Source organism: Pelecanus crispus, chromosome 5, assembly GCF_030463565.1.
Source record: "Pelecanus crispus isolate bPelCri1 chromosome 5, bPelCri1.pri, whole genome shotgun sequence".
Lineage (NCBI taxonomy): Eukaryota > Metazoa > Chordata > Aves > Pelecaniformes > Pelecanidae > Pelecanus > Pelecanus crispus.
The window spans coordinates 56,088,825-56,107,121 of record NC_134647.1 but is presented as its reverse complement, the minus strand read 5'-3'; the positions used below and the strand labels follow the sequence as shown (position 1 = coordinate 56,107,121).

The window sequence follows — 18,297 nt, the reverse complement described above, 5'->3', positions numbered from 1 at the left end:
TGTCCAGAGAAGGGCAACTAAGCTGGTGAAGGGTCTGGAGCACAGGTTTTATGAGGAGCAGCTGAGGGAACTGGGATTTTTTAGTCTGGAGAAGAGGAGGCTGAGGAGAGACCTTATTGCTGTCTACAACTACCTGAAAGGAGGTTGGTCTCTTCTCCCAAGTAGTTAGCGACAGGACAAGAGGAAATGGCCTCAAGTTGCATCAGGGGAGGTTTAGATTGGATATTAGGAAAAATTTCTTCACAGAAAGGATGGTCAAGCATTGGAACAGGCTGCCCAGAGAGGTGGTGGAGTCACAATCCCTGGAGGTGTTCAAAAAATGGTAGACGTGGCACTTTGGGACATGGTTTAGTGGTCATGGTGGTGCTGGGTTGATGGTTGGACTGATGATCTTAGAGATCCTTTCCAATCTTAGTGATTCTTAGTTTTACTTTCATTAAAAAATAATCCAGCCACCAAGCCAGGAAACATGAAATTAATTATTACTCTACCCTTAATTCGTTTAGTGGTGGACTTGGTAGTGTTAGGCTAATGGTTGGACTTGATGATCTTAAAGGTCTTTTCCAACCTAAATGATTCTATGATTCTGTAAATCAGCCTGTGCAGCCCATCGGGGAAACTCCCTGCTGCAGGGGATTGTTACAGGCTAGCAAAAAGGCTGGCATATTAAGCTCATTCATTAATGATAGTAAGTAACACTTGTGAGGAGAGCTGGATTCATGCCAAGGGCTTCGCCAGCAGCTGTGCGGGGTCCTGGATGGGCAATTGGGACTCCCCACCCCAGCACCGCTGCTGCTACATGGGGCAAACTTGGCAAAGTTTGGCTGCGAGGGCCCAGCTCTCCTGCGGGTCAGGTAAGGCAAAGCGACACCGCTCGGATTTACGCGGAAGCCTTGTACCCTAAGGCATCAGAGGGGTCAAGCCTCTACAGAAACCCGGCCAAAACATGAACACACAGAGCCCATTCCCCAGCCCGGGAACTGCGCTGCCGAGCCTGCCGTGCCTGGGAAAAGGCTGCGTGCTGCTGGGATCGCTGCTGGGAGAGGGAAATCCAGTGGTTCCTGCGCCTGCTGCTCTGCCAGCTGCCTGAGCCCAGGGGATGCCACTGCAGCCGGATGCTCCCTGCAGGCGCGATGCATGGGCAGAGCCAGTGTTCCTGTTCTGCAGCACCCGCTGCGTTTCCTAGCCATGCCCGGGCGAGGAGCGAGGCCAGGGGCTGTGGCCGGCACCCACCCACCCCTCTCCTGCACGGTGATGGAGCAGCTCCATGGCTGAGGCTGCTACAAGGATGCAAGACGTTGCAGGGGGCACCAGGTCCCTGTTTTCCCCAGCAAATGGGGCCGGCGGGGTGCCTGCATCCCCGGGGGGGCACAGCCAGCAGGCAGCCCAATGGGGCTCTTTCAGGAACCTGCCAGAGGGGACGAGCCGGAGCAGCAGTTCCCAGAGCTGGTGTTTGCCTTGGCAGCCCCAGCCCCCGTGCCTTGCTTTCCAGACGCTGAGCTCCTAGGGGGAATAGCTGGATGTCTGAAAGCAGGCCTGGCAGCAGGGCTGGTATCTGGCCAGGGACATGGCAGCTCCCAGGGGTTGCGGGGGTGGCCTGTGCCCCCCCACTGCATTCCTGTCCCGCTGCCGCCAGGCTGAGCTTTCCCACCAGCAGCCCTGCCCAGGTGCTGTGCCTGCTCAGCAAGCCCAGGCTGGGGGGAGCAGTGTCACCAGCTATGTAACATCCCTCTGTTTTCCACCCTGCAAAGCTGGGGAGGATCCCATCCCATCCCATCCCATCCCATCCCATCCCATCCCATCCCATCCCAGCTGCAGGGCCAGCACAGCCTCCTACAAGCCCATCCTGCTCACACCCCGGGGAGCAGCCACGGCCTGTGCTGCACCAAGAGCAGCTCTGGCCTGGGCAGCTCAGGCTCAGCTGGGGCTAAGGCTGCTCTGTCTTGCCCCAGGAGGAGCCAGCTGGGGCAGGACCATAGCAGCAGGGTCCCCATGCTGTCCCGGGACCAGAGGGATGCTGCGCGGCACACACAGCTTCCCCCACCTCCGCCCAGAGCTGAGCCACACAACACATCTCTCAAAACCTTTATTGTCAGCAAATAACAAAAGTCAGCCCCGTGGCGGTGCAGGGAGACCGGAGAGAGCGGGGTGCTGGCACCCCAGGGCTCGCCGCCCCGGCAGGTCCCTTGCACTGACCCCCTCCCCGGCTTCCAGACAGCGGCGGGGCTGAGCGTGCATGAGGGGGACAGGTGAGACTGGGGGTACGTGTCATTCTCCAAAGCGAGGGGCACATTTACATGCTTATAAATAAACAACAACAAGAAGAAACCTCCGGCTCTGGGAAGCAGGTGGGTGTCCTGCCGCTGAGCCGCCAGCCCAATGCGCTCTACCCTCCGAAGGCGGGAAGCAGCCCACCCCCCCCAGGGCTGTGGCCGCCGGATGCCCCACCGGCATGGGCTCTGCCACCGTGGGGGACCAGGCTGGGGCAAGGGGGGGCACCAACCCAAACCAGCCAGCAGAGCAGGTTGGGCACCTGCCCGGGTGCATGTACACGGATGCCCCAGGCGTGCAAGGATGGGGATGCAGGGAGGTGCCAGCCTCTGCAACTCCAATGGTGGCTGAGGTCGGCTGTGGGCCCCAGGGAGAGCGAAAGCCAGGGCATGGAGCCCGGGAAGGGCCAGGAGAAGGGTAGCGCTGCCAGATGGGCCAGAGCCCTCAAGGGACCCACACGTCCCCAGCGGCTGGCGAGGAACAGGGTTGGGCGCCCTGACCACCAGCCCCCAGCCCCACAGGACGCCTGCCCGGCTCCATCACCCTCCGCGTGGGGGGCAGCAAGGAGCACCCTCCCGTGGTGGGTCTCCTGCCACCACCTTCCCCCCACTCTCAGCCCCTCAGCTGCCACCCACTGTCCCCTGCACACGGTGACATCCCCACACCTGCCCTGCTGCCTCCCGCACTCGGGGGGCTGGTGGGAGGGCTGGGGAGGGCAGAGCGCATTGGGAACCACCAGAGACACCTTCTACCTTTGCCTTTAAACACTGAAGCTTATATTAGAGACTATGATATATAACCCGGGGGGCAGGGCCATCCTGCCCTGAGTAGAGACAGCAGAGAGAGCACAGCTCCGTGGCCAGCCTGGTGAGGGTCTGCTCCGGCTGCGAGCAGGAGGTTAGTAGAGGGGCACAGAGCGGGCGGGCAGGGGGACGCCGTCTAGGGCTGGTTCTTCGCCTCGGGGTCTTTGTCGTAGATGTAGCTTCCCACAGCGCCGGTGTTGACGCCTGCACAGGGGGAGATGCAGGAGAGTGAGGACCCGGGTGGGAAGGTGGCATGCTCCAGGGAGATGTCCCCCTCTGGGCGGTGGCACGAGCACCGAGAGCGGCAGCCCTGGCGGGGCGCGTGCCCTCGGACCAGCTCCCCACCCCATGCACCCCCAGGCACTCACCCTTTGGCCCGAAGAGGATCCCGTAGCAGGGCTTGTGGCAGTACGGCTGTCCATCGTGCTGTGCAGGGCGGAGAGAGAAGCACGTCACCCGGGGCAGGGGTCCAGGGAAAGGCCAGTCCCCAGGACACGTAGCCCTGGCTGGGCACCTCTCCCACTCTGCTCGTCCCCTGCAGACCCCCGCACCCCAGCACCCCCAGCGTTCCCCAAGGCTGCAGGAGCTGCTCCTGCCAACCCTGCCCTCTTGCAAAGCCAGGGGCTGCCCAACCGGTGTGGCACAGCACAGCTCAGCTCAGCCATGCCCCGCTGGCATCCTCCCTGCGCACTGCCTGGGGCTTTCGGGGCCAGGACATCCTTACCTCGGCATGGCCCCCCGGGGTCAGCGTCTTGCTGCAGCGCTCGCAGCGTAGGCAGGGACGGTGCCAGTCCTTCCCCAGCGAAGTCACCTTCTCGGCTAGAGCAGGGACAAGGAGGGAGGGTCACGCTGACCCCCCTGCACACATGCCCAGGGGGAGCATGCCCCATGGGGACATCACCTCTGCATACAAAATCCCAAGACAGCCGTGTGCACCCCAGCCACCCGCATCTCTCCCACCCCTCTGCTGCCTCACAGCTGACAGAGGTTGGCCGAGGACAGCTATTAAGCCCATGCCACCCACCTGGGAGGTGACAGCATGGGACACAATGCAGATGAAGCCCTGCACCCAGGAGCTCCTCCAAAAGGACCCGTTCCTGCAGGCTCCCTGAGCACATCCCTCTGTGCCCCCAACCCCATCTCTGAGCCAAAACCCCCTCCCAGCCCCTCTGCGTGCCCCAGGGGTCCTGCATGGAGGCCCAGTGCCGTGGGGCCGTGCCACCCCAGGGCACACACCCACTGCCCGCTTGCCACCTTACCAAAGTAGACTCTCTTGCCGCAGCGTGGGCACATGTTGGGCTCCCCGGTGAAGGTGGTGACGCTGGAGGCTGGAAGGAGAGAGGGCATGGGCATGGGATGTGGAGGGACATCTCAGCTGGGACGCAGAGGTGCAGAGGATCCCCGGCACACACCCCGCACCCCACGCCACCACCAAACACAGTGGCTCTGGACTGGCTGAATGCCACGGCAGAGGGCCAGGCTGCCCGTCCTGCCCTGCCCCTCACCTTTGCTGGGTCCCTTGGGAGGTGCGGCGTTCACCTTCTTCTCCTCCACCTTCACTGGGTGCTCGATGGGTCCCGGAGCGGTCTGCCCCTCAATCTGCGGCTTCTCATAGATGTAGGACCCGGCACCGCCGATGTTCACCCCTGCAGTGGGGCAGAGAGAGGCTGAGGTGGCCTGGGAGCACTCGGGGTCTCCATCCTCCCCCCAGCCCTCTGTCCCACCTCCCCCAGCCCCGCTGAGGCACAGGGCCACTGTGGACACAGCTGCACCTTGGCCTGGCTTGCTTCCTCCTAACCCGGGCTTTCTCCAGCCACGTCTGGGATAGGAGAGCGACTCCACCTTCTGTCTGAATGGGAATTTGTTTTTTAAATATTAAAAAAAAAAAAAAAAAGAGACAGCTGTCGAGAGAGATCCCTCCCTCCCTCCCTCCAGCAGCTCTCCTCTCCCTCTGCACAAGGGGATGGCAGGGTTGGGGCTGCAAAGTGCTGGCTTGATGCTCAGCCCGTGCTAGCCTGGCTCCTGGGGTGCTTTCAGGGCCACAGCTCCCCGCCAGCGGGGATGGGGGGACCTGGCCCCTCCTGCAGCCCTGGGCATGACCACACAGGTAGTGGGGGAGCATGGACGTACCTTTGGGGCCAAACAGCGTGGCATAGCAGGGCTTGTGGCAGAAGGGCTTCCCATCGTGCTGGGGAGAGAGGGGAGTGTTAGGATGCCGAGCGGCGACCACAGTTCCCTTGGGATCGCCTCCATCCCCACTGGTGTTCAGAGACCACCATGGCCATGCCTACACCCGAAAATGCACCCAGCCTGCAGGTCTGCCAGCGACAGCCTAAGCTGACCCGAGCACTCGAGGATGTCACCCTCATCAAACGCTCCGGCTCTTCTGCACATGCTGTAGCGCGGGGCTGGAGCACCGGCACGCTGAGGCAGTTCAGCTGAGAGGCATCTCCAAGCCCCAGCCCGGCAGCGTGCCACCGGCACCCAGTAAGGCGTCACCTTAACACTTAACACTTCAGTGTTCAAAAAACAGGTAGATGTGGCACTTCGGGACATGGTTTAGTCTAGTCTACCCTTGATTGGTTTCAGAGTAGACTTGGTAGTGTAGGTTAATGGTTGGACTGGATGATCTTAAAGGTCTTTTCCAACCTAAACGATTCTATGATTCTTGCCCGTTAAGCATCCTGTGCGCAGTCAGGCCCTTATTATATTAGGCGCACATTGCACCATGGCTTCCACTGAGCCTCGCCTACCCCTCCTCGCCTTGGCCTGAGATCAGAGGCCCCGTGCGGGCGTGGGTCCCAGCCCAGCCGCTATCAGCCCCACCAGCAGCCGGGGGCGATTATCACAGGAAGGCACAAAGCGGGCGATAAGCCCCGGAGCTCCCCACAGACGTTTCTCATGGGTCACCGGGAAACGAGGCCAAGAGAAAAGAAAGGGCGTTTGTGGCTGGGGCAGGGGGCCAGCGGGGCTGCCATGCACACCGCCCCATGTGGAAAACCCACTGGAAACCCATCCTCAGGCACGAACCCACCCCATCGCCTGCTCTGCTCCATTCAGCATCTCAGCCCTGCTTCATGCCCCATGCTCCTGCCCTCCACCCCCTCTGCTGCAAGGCAAGGACACCTTGCCCAAATGGGCAGGGCCATAGCTGAGCAGAAGCAACATCCCTTCCCTCGCCTCCCCGAGCGGTGCCATGCCGAAGGCGAGGGCTGGGAGCAGCCAGGGGCAAGGCTGGGGGAGCGAGCAGGCAGTGGGCTGGCAGCAGGCAGCTGCAAAATATTGCAAGGCATAAATATCAGCGTGCTCGCATGTTACCATGCCAGAGGGGAGGGTAAACATTTAGCTGATCTCTCAGCAACACCTTTCCAACCCAGCTGGACATTCTGGCTTGAAAGGAGGGAGAGAAAGCAGGGAAGGGCCAAATCCTGCTGTTGGCGCAGTCGGTGGGGGCTTGGCTGCCATCCTCCACGGGAGCAGAATCCAGCCTTATATGGCAAAGCAGCAAATCCCCCGGGCTTAACCCGGCCTGAAGCACAGATCCAGCCACGCAGCCCCATCCTCCCCACCAGGACCGGCTCCACTCCCCCCACAGGCTGGTGGTAACCAGCACAGCTGTCCCTGCCACCGCCACCCGCTCCCCAGCTGTGCCACGTGCTAAAACCACGCTAAAGAGCTGGTGACACTCTGGCATGACAGGCACTGCGCAAAACCCAGGGCACGGGGTGTCACGCTGGGGCATTGCACAAGAAAAACACAGTTGCTCCCAGGCCTGAGCACCTGCCACCGCCAGCACGGCACCCTCGCGCTCCCAAGAGCTGGGCAGACGCAGTGGCACGGCACTCCAGCGCAAGTCCCAGTGCACCGAAAGCACCAGTGCCGAGCTAGCATCGCCATGGCAACCCATGTATCCCCGATTTTTGGCGTTTGTAACCACGCCCCGATGCAGGCTCTCGGCAGCCGCACACCTTCAAAGACAGTGCGACGCCCAAACAAGCCTGCCCAGTGCACGGAGCTGCTCCAGGTGCTTGCTGGGGCATGCCGAGCCCTGCCGCAGGCTGCCTGGGAGCCCGTGCTGGGGTGGCACAGCTGGGGCACCGCGCGTGGTGCCAGCACCACTCTGTGGCTTGCCCAGGACTGTGCACGAGAGCTCTTGAGCACCACGGGTGAGAGCAGCAGCAGCGTTTGAAGCCACAGTGTGTGCTCCCAGGCTTGTGTGCCGTGGCATCAGGTACCTGCCCCAGCCCGATTCCTGGGACTCCCTGTCCCTGGGGTGCTGGAGAGCCCTGGAGAGCCCACCAGGCCACCCCTGCAGGGCAGCACAGCTCCTCCACCCTGCCCGCCCCAGCGGCTCTTACCTCAGCGTGCCCGCCCGGGGTCAGGGTCTTGTTGCAGCGCTCACACTTCAGGCAGAACTTGTGCCAGTCCTTGCCCAGGGAGGACACCTTCTCGGCTGCAGGGAACACGAGAGAGGGGTGAGCTGCTGCCCAGCACCTGCTAAAGCCCCTGGGGAAGCCAGGCTCCAGGCACCACGGGGGACTGCGCTCGAGGGGGGGCTGCTCATCGGCACGCTGTGCAAATCAGCCACGCTGCAGGGACCGCTCTGCTGCAGCTCCCAGGACCCCCAGGGCCATTCAGGCCATGGGCATGGGGCCCCCAGCCTCTGACCGCCCCCCCCCAGCGCCGGCTCTGCCATTGCACAGACGCCCTTTCCCACGCACCAGTCCAGCAACGGTAGCGTTTGCCTTCCTACTCCCTGTGTCTATTTTTACCCGCCACATCACCCAGAATGACCCTGCTCCCATTCAAATATTTGGTGTTACCATGCCCACCCCACCCGTTTCGTCATGCTTCCCCCACACATGCCCAGCTGCTCTGGCTCCCCAGTGCTCCCTGGGGAGCCTCAGCCGCGGTTCCAGCCCTCGGTCAGAGCTGCCCCCGGCGCTGCTCCCAGAACACCCGCCTGCCGGGACTACGGGACAGCAGACAGCCTCCAAGGATGGATGTTTGGCCCTGGAAAACACCCATCCCTTGGGCACGTGGGTGCTCCCCCTTTGTCCCCAGCCCAGGAGCAGGTGCGCGCCGGGTACGTGGGCATGGTCCCTGCATTACCCCAGAGTGCCAAGAACCTGCAGAGCAACTCGCTGCCGGCACCAAAAATGGTTTCAAAGCATCCGTGGGCAAATTCAGGGAAGGAAAATGCTTTGAGACCAGTTATACAAATGCACCTCCTCGGGCTGTCCCCGAGCTGTTCATCTCCAGGAGCACCCCGGGAGGTAGCACGGTCTGCCAGTCCTCGTCCTGCATCCCCGGCCTCGTGCCGTCCCCACTCCCTCCCAGCTCCTGGGGGGCTGGGTGCTGCCCTGTGCCCCCCACCAATTCCCATTCACCTTCCCTCTCCCCCACACATGTGCAGAGACAGCTGGAAAACAGCGTGATCCCATTAAAGCCACCGTAAAACTAAATCAGAAGAGCCAAATAAAATATTTAACAAGCAAATAAAAGTGCAACCGGAGCCTGGCCCTGCTCTACAAGAAGACCTCCTCCACAACGGCGGGTTTCCCAGCCCTTTTTCCACCCCCCCGAGGACCTCAGCAAATGTCACCTGTTTGCATCAGGTCAAGATGGGGGTCAAGAGCTCCCTGAGGGCAGGTCCTGGCTTCCAGAGCCATCCTCCTCCCAAGGCAAACAGCTGCGGCCAGGGCACATCGCAGGGCCAAGATAAGGCAAAACAACCACCATCACCACCCAAAAAATCAGCCCCGCTGCAAAGCGGAGCGGCCGGTGGCAGAGGAGGGCAGCGCAAGGGGGCAGAGCTGGAGCCATCGCACCAGGGTGCAGGGGAGAGCCCTGAGAGCATCCTCAAGCAAGCACGTGGAGGGCTTGAGGGACCAGCATCAGCTGGAAGCAGCTCCGAACAAACCTCCTGGCGATGCCACACATGAGTCCAGGCTGTTGGAACAAACCCCGGGTGGGAGCAGACGGCAGGGTGAAGGGGTGCCCCGCTGCAGGGGCCAGGGCCAGACCCTGTGCTCCCCTTCCCCTGCAGCCCTTGGCCACCCCAGGGGCAGAGGACCAGCCCCAGAGCACACAGCCCCCCCAGCTCCACAAGTGCTCCCCAAAAGCAAGGGGGACACAGAGGTCCCAGCACCCCACTGCCTTGGGGCTGTTGCAGGAGCCCTGCGTCCCCCCCAACCCTCCCCGGCAGGACCAGGGAGGGAAATGGAGCGTGATGGGCCGAAAGCTGAGCCAGGGACTCGGGGCCAAAGAGCCGCTCGGCTTTGTCACAGCGGATGCACAGCCAGGCCAGGCTGCGCTTCAGCTGCGTCACCCCTGGCTCCCCCCGCCGCCCCAGCCCAGCGCCGTCACGGCCCCGGGTACAAAGCAAGGAGGAAACTCCTGGCGGATGTTTTCCGGAGGCCATTGCAATTACAGCCGGCCACAGCCCACACCAGCTCCTTCCTGCCCCCGCATGATGAGATGCCCTGTCAACGTCCCCCCCTCCGTAATATTTCAGGCAGCTGTAAATCCCTGCTGCTCCCTGACAAATGCATCCCCCTGCCAAGGTATCCCCAGGCCACACAGAGCAAGAGGGACCTCACTGGCACCCACAGCCCCTGGCAGGGGATGGGGCAGGAGGGAGGAGGTGGCCTGGTGCACCGTCCTGCTCCCGGGGCACGGGGACAGCCCGGGAACCACAGGGGCTGCCCCTTGCCCACGGGTGGAAATGCCATGCAGAGGTTGGTCCGGCATCCTCTGGCTGCAAACAAGGGCTCCCGGGGGCCATGGCCAAGGCCGGCACAGCTGGGACGGCTTTCCAGGCGGCATTGTTCGCACCGAGCAGAGGAAGCAGCTTGGAGCCAGCCCAGCCCATTTCCAGGGCAGCGGCATCCCACCCGTGGCTGCACTGCCCCATAAATCACTGTGGAGGGAAAGCACCGGCACCCAGATTTCCTGTCACCCAGCCACATCTGCTCCACCGTCGCATCAGCTCCAGAGGAGAAGTCTCTGGCCGCGTCCTCCCCCTGTGGCAGAGACCCCCAGGCAGCTGCTGGTGGGAGCCCCACTCTGTGCTCCCCAACTCTGGGGGGCACCCCACCATCAGCACTGCAAGAGCAGCCTGGGGCGAAGAAGCGCCCAGGCTCCGTCCAGCTCCGCACAGGGAGTGCGGGACGGCACGGGGCTCCGGCGCAGGCTTCGCTATCCTAGATGTCACACCCAGCCTCTGCCACCGAATACCATGCCCCGCCACGCCGAGCCACGCCAGGAAGGGACGGGCCAGCGCCCGCGTCCTCTCAGCATCACACTGAGTGCACGCACGTCCTGCCCTGCTCGCTGCATCCCACGCCTACACGCTCAGCCCATGGCAAGATGCTCCCCTCAAACCTGCCAAATTTAAACCAGCCGTGCAGCAACCCCCGGGAAGGGCAGAGTTAAGGGTACTTGGCTGCAGCAATTTGGCCTCTGCCAAATGTGCATGACTCGGGGTTTGCCTGTCCTAGGTTACCCGCATCGCCATGGGTGGGTGCCGGGTGCCCGTCGATAATAAACCTCTCCCCTAGGGGAAACACCCCTGTGGAGGAGAGGTGGAGGCACAGCCGGGTACACGGGCAGCTGCAGGACGGAGCCGTGGGGTGGATTTGCACCGTGCAGGGGGTGCAGCCCACACCAAGGACGGACACCACCAGAGCCAGGGAAGATCAGAGGGCAGGAGCAGGAAAGCGCCCGAGGGGGCTGCCGAGGCAGTCTGCTCCCTGCGGCAGCCCCACCCTGGAGACAACGCAGCTCATCCCTTAATTACCCGCCCTGCCTGGGCAAGGCAGCTGGCGTGGGCCAGAGGTGAGTGCATCTTTTCGGGGTGGGAAGGCAGCATCCCTCCTCCTGGCTGCAGCATCAGGGGCCATGCCGAGCCGGCTCCAGGCCCTCGCACAGGTATTTCCACGGCCTGACGTCAGCACCGCTTCCAGCCGGAGGCTTATTCAGCAAAAGCAACCGTAGCTGCAGCCGCATCCCTGCAAAGGGCTGGGCTGTGCCCCATCCATCCCACCGCAGCCCTGGGAGGACGCAGGGAAGGGCTGACAAAGCCCAGTCCAGCGATGAAGATGCCAAATCCCCACAGCGACCTAGCGACAGGCATCGCTGGAGGAGAGGGATGCTGTCAGACCGACTGCAGATACACTTCAAAGCAGTCGCAGGCACAAAGGAGTGAATAAGAGAGATGAGTGCAGGGAAAGGAGCCTGGTAAATGGCTGGAAACAAAGCTTCGTCCCCTCCCCAGCCCCTCACAGCGCAGCCGGGAGGAGGGACGGCTTGAGGATTTCCTGCTGGACCGTGCCGGCAGCCGTGGTGCCCTGCCGGTCCCCCGGGAAGGGTCTGCGCTGCCTCCCCATGTCCCCCACCCTGTCCCTTCCTGCCCTCAAGCATGGCCAGGCAGCTCCTCTCCCCCGTCACACAGCTGGTGCAGATGGTGACACCACACTGTGATTTTGTGGCCAAGACATACGTATATATTTAGCTCCCCCGCAGCAAGGCAAGGCAAGCCCTCCGGCCCCGAGCCGCTCGCTTGCTGGGCTCCCTCCAAGCGCGCAACAAAGCCGGCTCAGTATGGCCTCGCCGGGGAGTGCAGCCGGAGAAGGAACAAGGAATACCCCAGGCGGGGGGGTCCCGCTTCCCAGGGCCTTGCTTTCAGCCGAGCAGAGAGGCGAGGTCTTCCCCAGGACCCGAGCCCCCGCGTAGCCGAGCCACTCAGGCGCAAGCGAGGGTTGCTTGATTTCCAGCCGCAGCCCTAACGCGCGGCATGGCTCCCATCCACCCCGCCGGCCCCTACCCCTCTGCCGTCAAAACCTCACCTACTGCAGGCACTTTCCTGGCCATGAGCTTTCAACCTCCCACTCTGGTTTACGGGGCCAGGGCAGCCTCCAGAAAGTCCCTCTCCATTTTCCACGGGGCTGCTGTACTTCATCAAGCAGCGTCCTCACAGGATGCATCCCTCTGGCTCTGAGGCCGAGCAGCTTGACCGTGGCTGGGCTGGGAGAGGATCAGCAGTGTTTCTTGCCAGGCACCGGGTTCAGCCAGGGCTGAGCCCAAGAAATCAGCTGCTTTCTTGCCGCGGCGCAGACCCACATGCGAGTGTTGCCGGCAGGACCCCCGGCCAGCGGCAGGAATCCAGGCAGCCTGCAGCCCTCCTCCCGCCCTGCCGCACGGCGAGGGGCAGAGCGGCCAGCGGAGAGCCAGGGCACAGGCAGGCATGCGAGCAAAACCCCTCCCCGGGTAATTGCTGGTCCAGAGCACAGCGTTCCTCCTGCGTGCTGAGATACCATCTCTGGCAGCGCCGGAAGGATGAGACAGACGGTTTCCTGGCCCGTGGCAGCGAGAGCAGGACTCGGACACATGCTGGAGCAGCCAAGCCTGTCTTAAGTGCCCCTCCAGCCCCACGGCTCCTCACATCCCAACCCTGCTGGCTCCCCGCAGCCATGGGGCACATCCAGCTCCAAGCACAGTTTGGCCCAGGGACAGCCCAGTGTGAACAGAGACAGCAGTGGGAAAGGATGCTCAGGACCTCCCTGGGGGCTGCAGCACTGGCACTCCCCACCAGCAAGTGCACGGCAGGCTGGTGGGAGAGCTCTCCCCACCCGCCTGCCAGGACCTGTCCCCCACCATCACCTCCTTGCTTGCTTCAGGGCCTCCCAGCCCACTGGCAGGAGCGACGGGCACCACCACCCCACCACAGCCGAAAGTGGCACCACGGCACACGCTCCAGGCTCTGTATTTGATTGCAACATTGCAGTGACAGATTTTCCATTACCTCTTGCTTGCATGTTCCTGCTCCGCCTTTCCTTGGCTTTCCTTTCCAGTCCCATCTCCTCACCTCTCCCCATCCCTGTGCTCCTGCCAGGGACACGGAGGAAGGACGGGAACACAAAGAGCTCTGTCTGAGACCTGCCTGGGACCCGAGACGTGGGTGCAGAGCTCCACAAACAAGACGCCAAACAGAGTCACTCAGGACCAGCTGGGCTTGCAGAGAGCTGCCTGCCAGCCCCAAGCCTCCAGCACCCATGGCCCCGGGAGCAGCACCTCTTCCCTCAGGCTGGCAGCACAGGAAGAGCGGGGCACCCGGGCTGGCCAGCACGAACCCTGGCACAATCCCTGCGGGCACATCCACGTGGATCCCTGTGTCCCACAGCAGCTGAGCCCCAGCTCCCTGCAAGGCAGGCAACTGTCCGCGACCACGCACACGAGATGCCGGCACCGCACTGTGCAGGAGCTCCAGCAAAGCGTGCGCTTCACAGTGCACGAGAGCAAGGGGGCCAAGGCCTCACACCGTCCCGTTCCGCCCTCCCATAGGTAATTTTCTATAGCTCATGCTATTTTCCTGAGGGAAAAGCTAATGTTAATCAGCCCGTCCTTCAGCTTCCCACAGAGGCATCCCCCCCCGGCAGGGCCCTGCGCGGGGAGCAGGGAACCGCTGCATCCTTAGTTACCGTTCTGCAAGGTGCACGCACGCTCCGAGAGCAGCCGCCCCGGGACATGGGAGCAGGCATTAACCCACGGAGCCCAGCCAGGCTTCGTGCTGGCAAGCCAGGGGCCACGCCGATGCTGATGTGCTAACTGCTACGCCAGCTGCGCTTGAAGAGCCACTTCCTTTGTTAGGGACCGCTGTAATCGAGATAAAGCCCTCCTGCCTCTCCCGCCCGGCCGCTGGCAGGCCACCATCTCCCAACAGCCAGTGCCCACGGCCAATGACAGTGGTTACTTATTAATTGCAAAGCAGCTTCTGCAGCTTAAATTTCTTGCAGGGCTCTGCAGGGAGAGCACCCCACACCTCGCTGCACCCCATGTCTTGCTGCACCCCACTCCTCCGGCACGCTCGGGACACCAGCATGACAGCGGGGTCAGGCACCTGCTGCGGGCCCCTCTGAGCACGCTAGGCTTGGACCCTCTTTGCTTCCCAGCTGGATTCGTCCGTGTCCTTAGTCCCCCTCTGGCACGCTGCTGGCAAAGCTGTCCCCAGAGAGCAGCTTTGCTGCTCCAGCTGCAGACACAGCCAGGACAAGCCCTGGGGCTACTGGGTGACTCCCACACGCTTTTAGAATGCCCTTTCCCAAAAAAACAGCGCAGCAGCCTCCCGCCAGCCCCCAGGCATCCCAGCACATGCACAGAGCTCCCCAAAAGCCACCCGCCGGCAGACCCCACTGCACATGTGCTTGCCACATCCCTGGGGCTTTCACCTGCCTCGTGCTTGGGATGGGAAAACAGGAAACCCCTGCCGCCGTGATCCCCCGCAGTTCCCTGGGAGGAGAGGACGGGAGGCGGAAAGGCTTGGCCAGGGCTCCCGGCGACACTGCAAAACTCATTTAAGGCTAGCAATGCAAAAGGGAGCTGGGGAAATGTGTGGCTGTTTGGCTTCAGGCAACTCTGGTCCCTCTGGCGCTTTCTGCCAGAAGAGATCAACCCCAACCCAACCCCAACCCCAACCCCAACCCCAACCCCAACCCCAACCCGCCGCCACCTGCCAGCGCGGGATGGGAACCGGCCCCGGCAGCCGCCGGCAGCGCTGCTCCTCCAGTTAAACATTCACTTCATCCCTCCAACCTCCCCAAAGCAGGAAAGTTAGCCCCCGCCGCTCCTGGAAACAATGTCACAGACCTCAGCCTGCTTTAAAAAAAAAAATAGAAAAAAGCGCCAAAAACTATTTTTATATTTCCCTGTGCTTTTTAAAGGAAAAAAGCTCATTCTGTAGCTCAGGAAACGCCCACATCCTCCTGACTGCTCAGGGAGGAGCCCACTGGATTTTTCCAGGGAGCATGAAGCAACAGGCAGGCTGGAAATGAGTTTTCCATCGGTACCAACGATCGCTGGCGCTGGTCAGGCGCTCAGGCACTGCGCGGGGCCGGGAACGGGACGCGGTGGCATTTCTCACACACTACCCACGGCTGCAATCCCAGGCATTTGAGAAGTTATAGTTGCCAGCGTTCATTCAGCACAGGCGAGGAGCGCTCCCGAACAAGCGGGGCTTTATGAATCACCTCCCCGTTAAGCTTCGGGCCAGCCGAGGAATTCACAAGCGTTACCAAACCCCGGGCGCAGCACTCCCATCGCCTTCCCGCTGAACCACATGGTCCACGGGGAGGAAACCCCAGGAGCCGCGTCCCGGAAAGGCGGCTCAGAGATTGTGTCCAGTTTCTATGCATTAAATAAACGGACGCGGGTTTATTCTGCTGGAGCCTAGGCAGTTCCTCAAGGAAAAGCTCAAGGTGTCAGCAAGGACATGCTCCAGTCTACCTCAGCTTCAAGCACAGAGAAGTTTTTGACTCGCTCCCATTTCGACTCACCCCCCAGTCTCTCCCAGGGGCAGCGGGGACCACGGGGTCCCTGCGTGTGGGGAGGTGTGTGATGGGGGCTGCTGCTCCCCTGGTGCCGGGCACCTGCCTCCTCCCTGCCTGCAGGGCAAGGCGTCCCACAGCAGGGACAAGAACAGGGAAGACAAGGAGCAGCAGAGACCTGGACACGGACCACTACACCTACAGGAACCCACCCGGGGAGAGAGAGCCGGCACACAGCTGGGGGCATGGGGTACAGCACTGTTCCCCCCCAAGACCACATCCCTGGGAGACCCACAAGTCCCCCTGGGGCACACGGGGAGAGAGAAAGAGCGCGGGCACCGCTGGGGGCTGGCATTTCACCTCCTGGCACAGCCTGGCCTCCTCCGGCAGCGAGGCAGGGGTCCCTGAGCCCGGCCCCAGCCCCCCCCCCCGGGCAGGCTCATCCCCGGAGCGAGAGGAGTGACTCTGACCCCGGGCCAGTGCCCAGCTGGCTGGATGGACACGCTATTTTCTGCTTAAAAAGGAAAAGATTCACACAAGGAAAGACATCCAAGGGGCCGAGCCCTTCCCCCCCCCCCCCCCACAAATAAATTTATTTAAAGGAGGAAGACAGCAAATTCCTATTTCTCTGTGTTTACTTGGAGATGGCCGGAAAGGAATGAAAGCACCAATGCCTCAAACGCTCAGAAACCATCGGGACCCTTTGGTATTTCTCCACCAAACAAACATGCTGAGGCAGCAGGGGCTGGACCCTGGAGCACGGGAGGGAGTCGGGCAGGGAGGTGGGCAGGCAGGCAGGCAGCGCTGGGCCAGGCCAGCTGGACCCCGTGGCCACCAGGTCCCAGGAGGCAGCTCGGGCTGGAATGCTGGATCCGTCCCCGGAGCCACCCTGAGCCTGCAGCGCAGCCCCGAGGATGCCCGCCCCAGGGATGCCCACCCCGGGGCCAGGGGGGTCAGGTCGCTCCCCGTGAGGCTCCCGGCTGGGCATCGCCGTGCAGGGGGGAAGCGGGCCGGGGCAGGCTCCTCAGGGAGCAGCGGTAAGGCACCAAGGCAGGGGATCAGCCCTCGCTCCCACCTCCGCCCCCGGCATTTTCTGCAACCTGGGCGGCGGCGCTCACCCCGGGGTGCCCGACGGGAGACACCCCAGCCCCGGTTCCCAGAGAGCCTGACCAGCCACAACCCCAAGCAAGGCCCTCAGAGACCTGCAGGGACTCGCTGCTGCCCAAACCCGGCCCGGGCATGCTGAGATGGACCTCTGAGCTCAGACGCTGCCTTTGAAAAAGTCCCGTAGAAATCCCAAACCATTCATTAGCTCACCCACCCAGGAACAGCCCGCAGAGGGCTGGGTGAGAGGCGAGACGGGGAGGGGTGAACGGCACACCTGGAGCGAGGTTTGCAGGGAATGGGAACGAATCGGCTGGGAGAAGGTTTTGTTTGCACCTGCCACCGCCTGCTCCTCTACACCAAGAGACCCCTCGGCTCATGGGAGCCCCCTGCCCAGCACCCCATCCATGTCAGATGGGCTGGGATCCCCTATGACCCAAGCCAGCGGATACGCGTGAACACGAGCCAAACCCAAAAACAGGTTGCGGGCGCACACCCCAGCCAGGGCTCCTCACCCCCTGCTCCACCTCCTCAGCGCAGGGAGCAGGGGGGGGTGCCCGGGACCCTCCTGCCACCCCGCCCCAGCCGGCAGCACCCCTCAGCACAGCCCGGGGATGGGGGTCGGGGGGGTGGGGGGGGGTGGGGCAGAGCAGAGGGGCCGCGGCCGCTGCGAGGGGTCCCGGGGGAGAAGCAGCCGCTGCCGGGCAGGTCGCTGGGTGCTGGGCGCGCCCCACCGGGGAGCCGCGGCCGAGCGGGGACCCGGGGATGCGCCCCGGCGCCGGGAGGGAGAAGAGGACCCGGGGATGCGCCGGGGCTCGGGGAAGGGGGAGGCAGGGATGAGCGTCGGCTCCGGAACGGGGGACCGGCGACAGAGCGGGGGTCCCGGGGATGCGCCCCGGCTCGGGGAGGGGGATGCGGGGCCGGGCCCCGGGGATGCGCTCACCGAAGTACACGGTCTTGTCGCACTTGGGGCACTTGGATGCCATGGCGGGAGAGCGGAGCCGAGCCGAGCCGTGCTGTGCCGCGCCGCGCCGTGCGCCCCGCTCCGCCCGGCCCCCGCCCACTGGCCCCGCCGCCGCCCGGGGGGGGCCGGGGCGGGGCTGCCCGCCGAGCGTCTGCCCGGCTCGGCTCGGCTCGGCTCGGCTCGGCTCGGCCCGGCTCGGCGCCGAGCGCGGCAGGTGCACGGTCCCGGCCGGCGGAGCCCCCGCCCGGGGCAAACCTCGCCTGCCCTCTTCCCCACCTCCGAAAGCCCAAAGGATGCGAGTGCTCACGGTTCCCCTTTCCTGGGAACCGCCCCCCCCCCCCCCCAACCCCCAATTACAAAGGCTGCAGTTACGCAACGTGCCTGCTGGGCTTGTAGCAGCTCTGTGCCCGGGCCCCTCCAGCGCACCCCCGAGCAGCGGGGCCACCTTGCCAGTCCCCGGGCGAGTCCCGCGTCCCTGCGGGCCAGCACCGACCCACGGGACCAGCCGGTCCCATTGCCACCACCGCCAGCCCCAGAGCCCGTGCCAGAAATGGAGCAAGCACAGGAGCCGTCTTGCCCCCTCTTTTAGGGACAGCTAAGGGACACTGAGGATCATGGAATCGTTTAGGTTGGAAAAGACCTTTAAGACCATCGAGTCCAACCATTAACCTAACGCTACCGAGTGCACCACTGAACCAATTAAGGGTAGAGTAATAATTAATTACATGTTTCCTGGCTTGGTGGCTACGTTATTTTTTAGTGAAAGTAAAACTAGAATAGAATCGCATCATTAAGAATAGAATCACTTAGCCCCCTCTTTTAGGGACAGGGG

The 18,297-nt window shown here is 63.1% G+C and overlaps 1 protein-coding gene across 1 annotated transcript; it reads right to left on the bottom strand.

Annotated features, from left to right (window-relative positions):
• Positions 1-3,000: 3,000 nt before the first annotated feature.
• CRIP2 (cysteine rich protein 2) lies at positions 3,001-17,501 on the bottom strand. Its single transcript, XM_075710604.1, has 8 exons — positions 17,445-17,501; positions 7,433-7,527; positions 5,205-5,262; positions 4,580-4,720; positions 4,334-4,402; positions 3,799-3,893; positions 3,443-3,500; positions 3,001-3,278 (listed from the first exon to the last, which is right to left on the bottom strand). The coding sequence occupies exons 1-8, from the start codon at positions 17,485-17,487 to the stop codon at positions 3,211-3,213; spliced, it is 627 nt and encodes a 208-aa protein (XP_075566719.1). The 5' UTR covers positions 17,488-17,501; the 3' UTR covers positions 3,001-3,210.
• Positions 17,502-18,297: the final 796 nt, after the last annotated feature.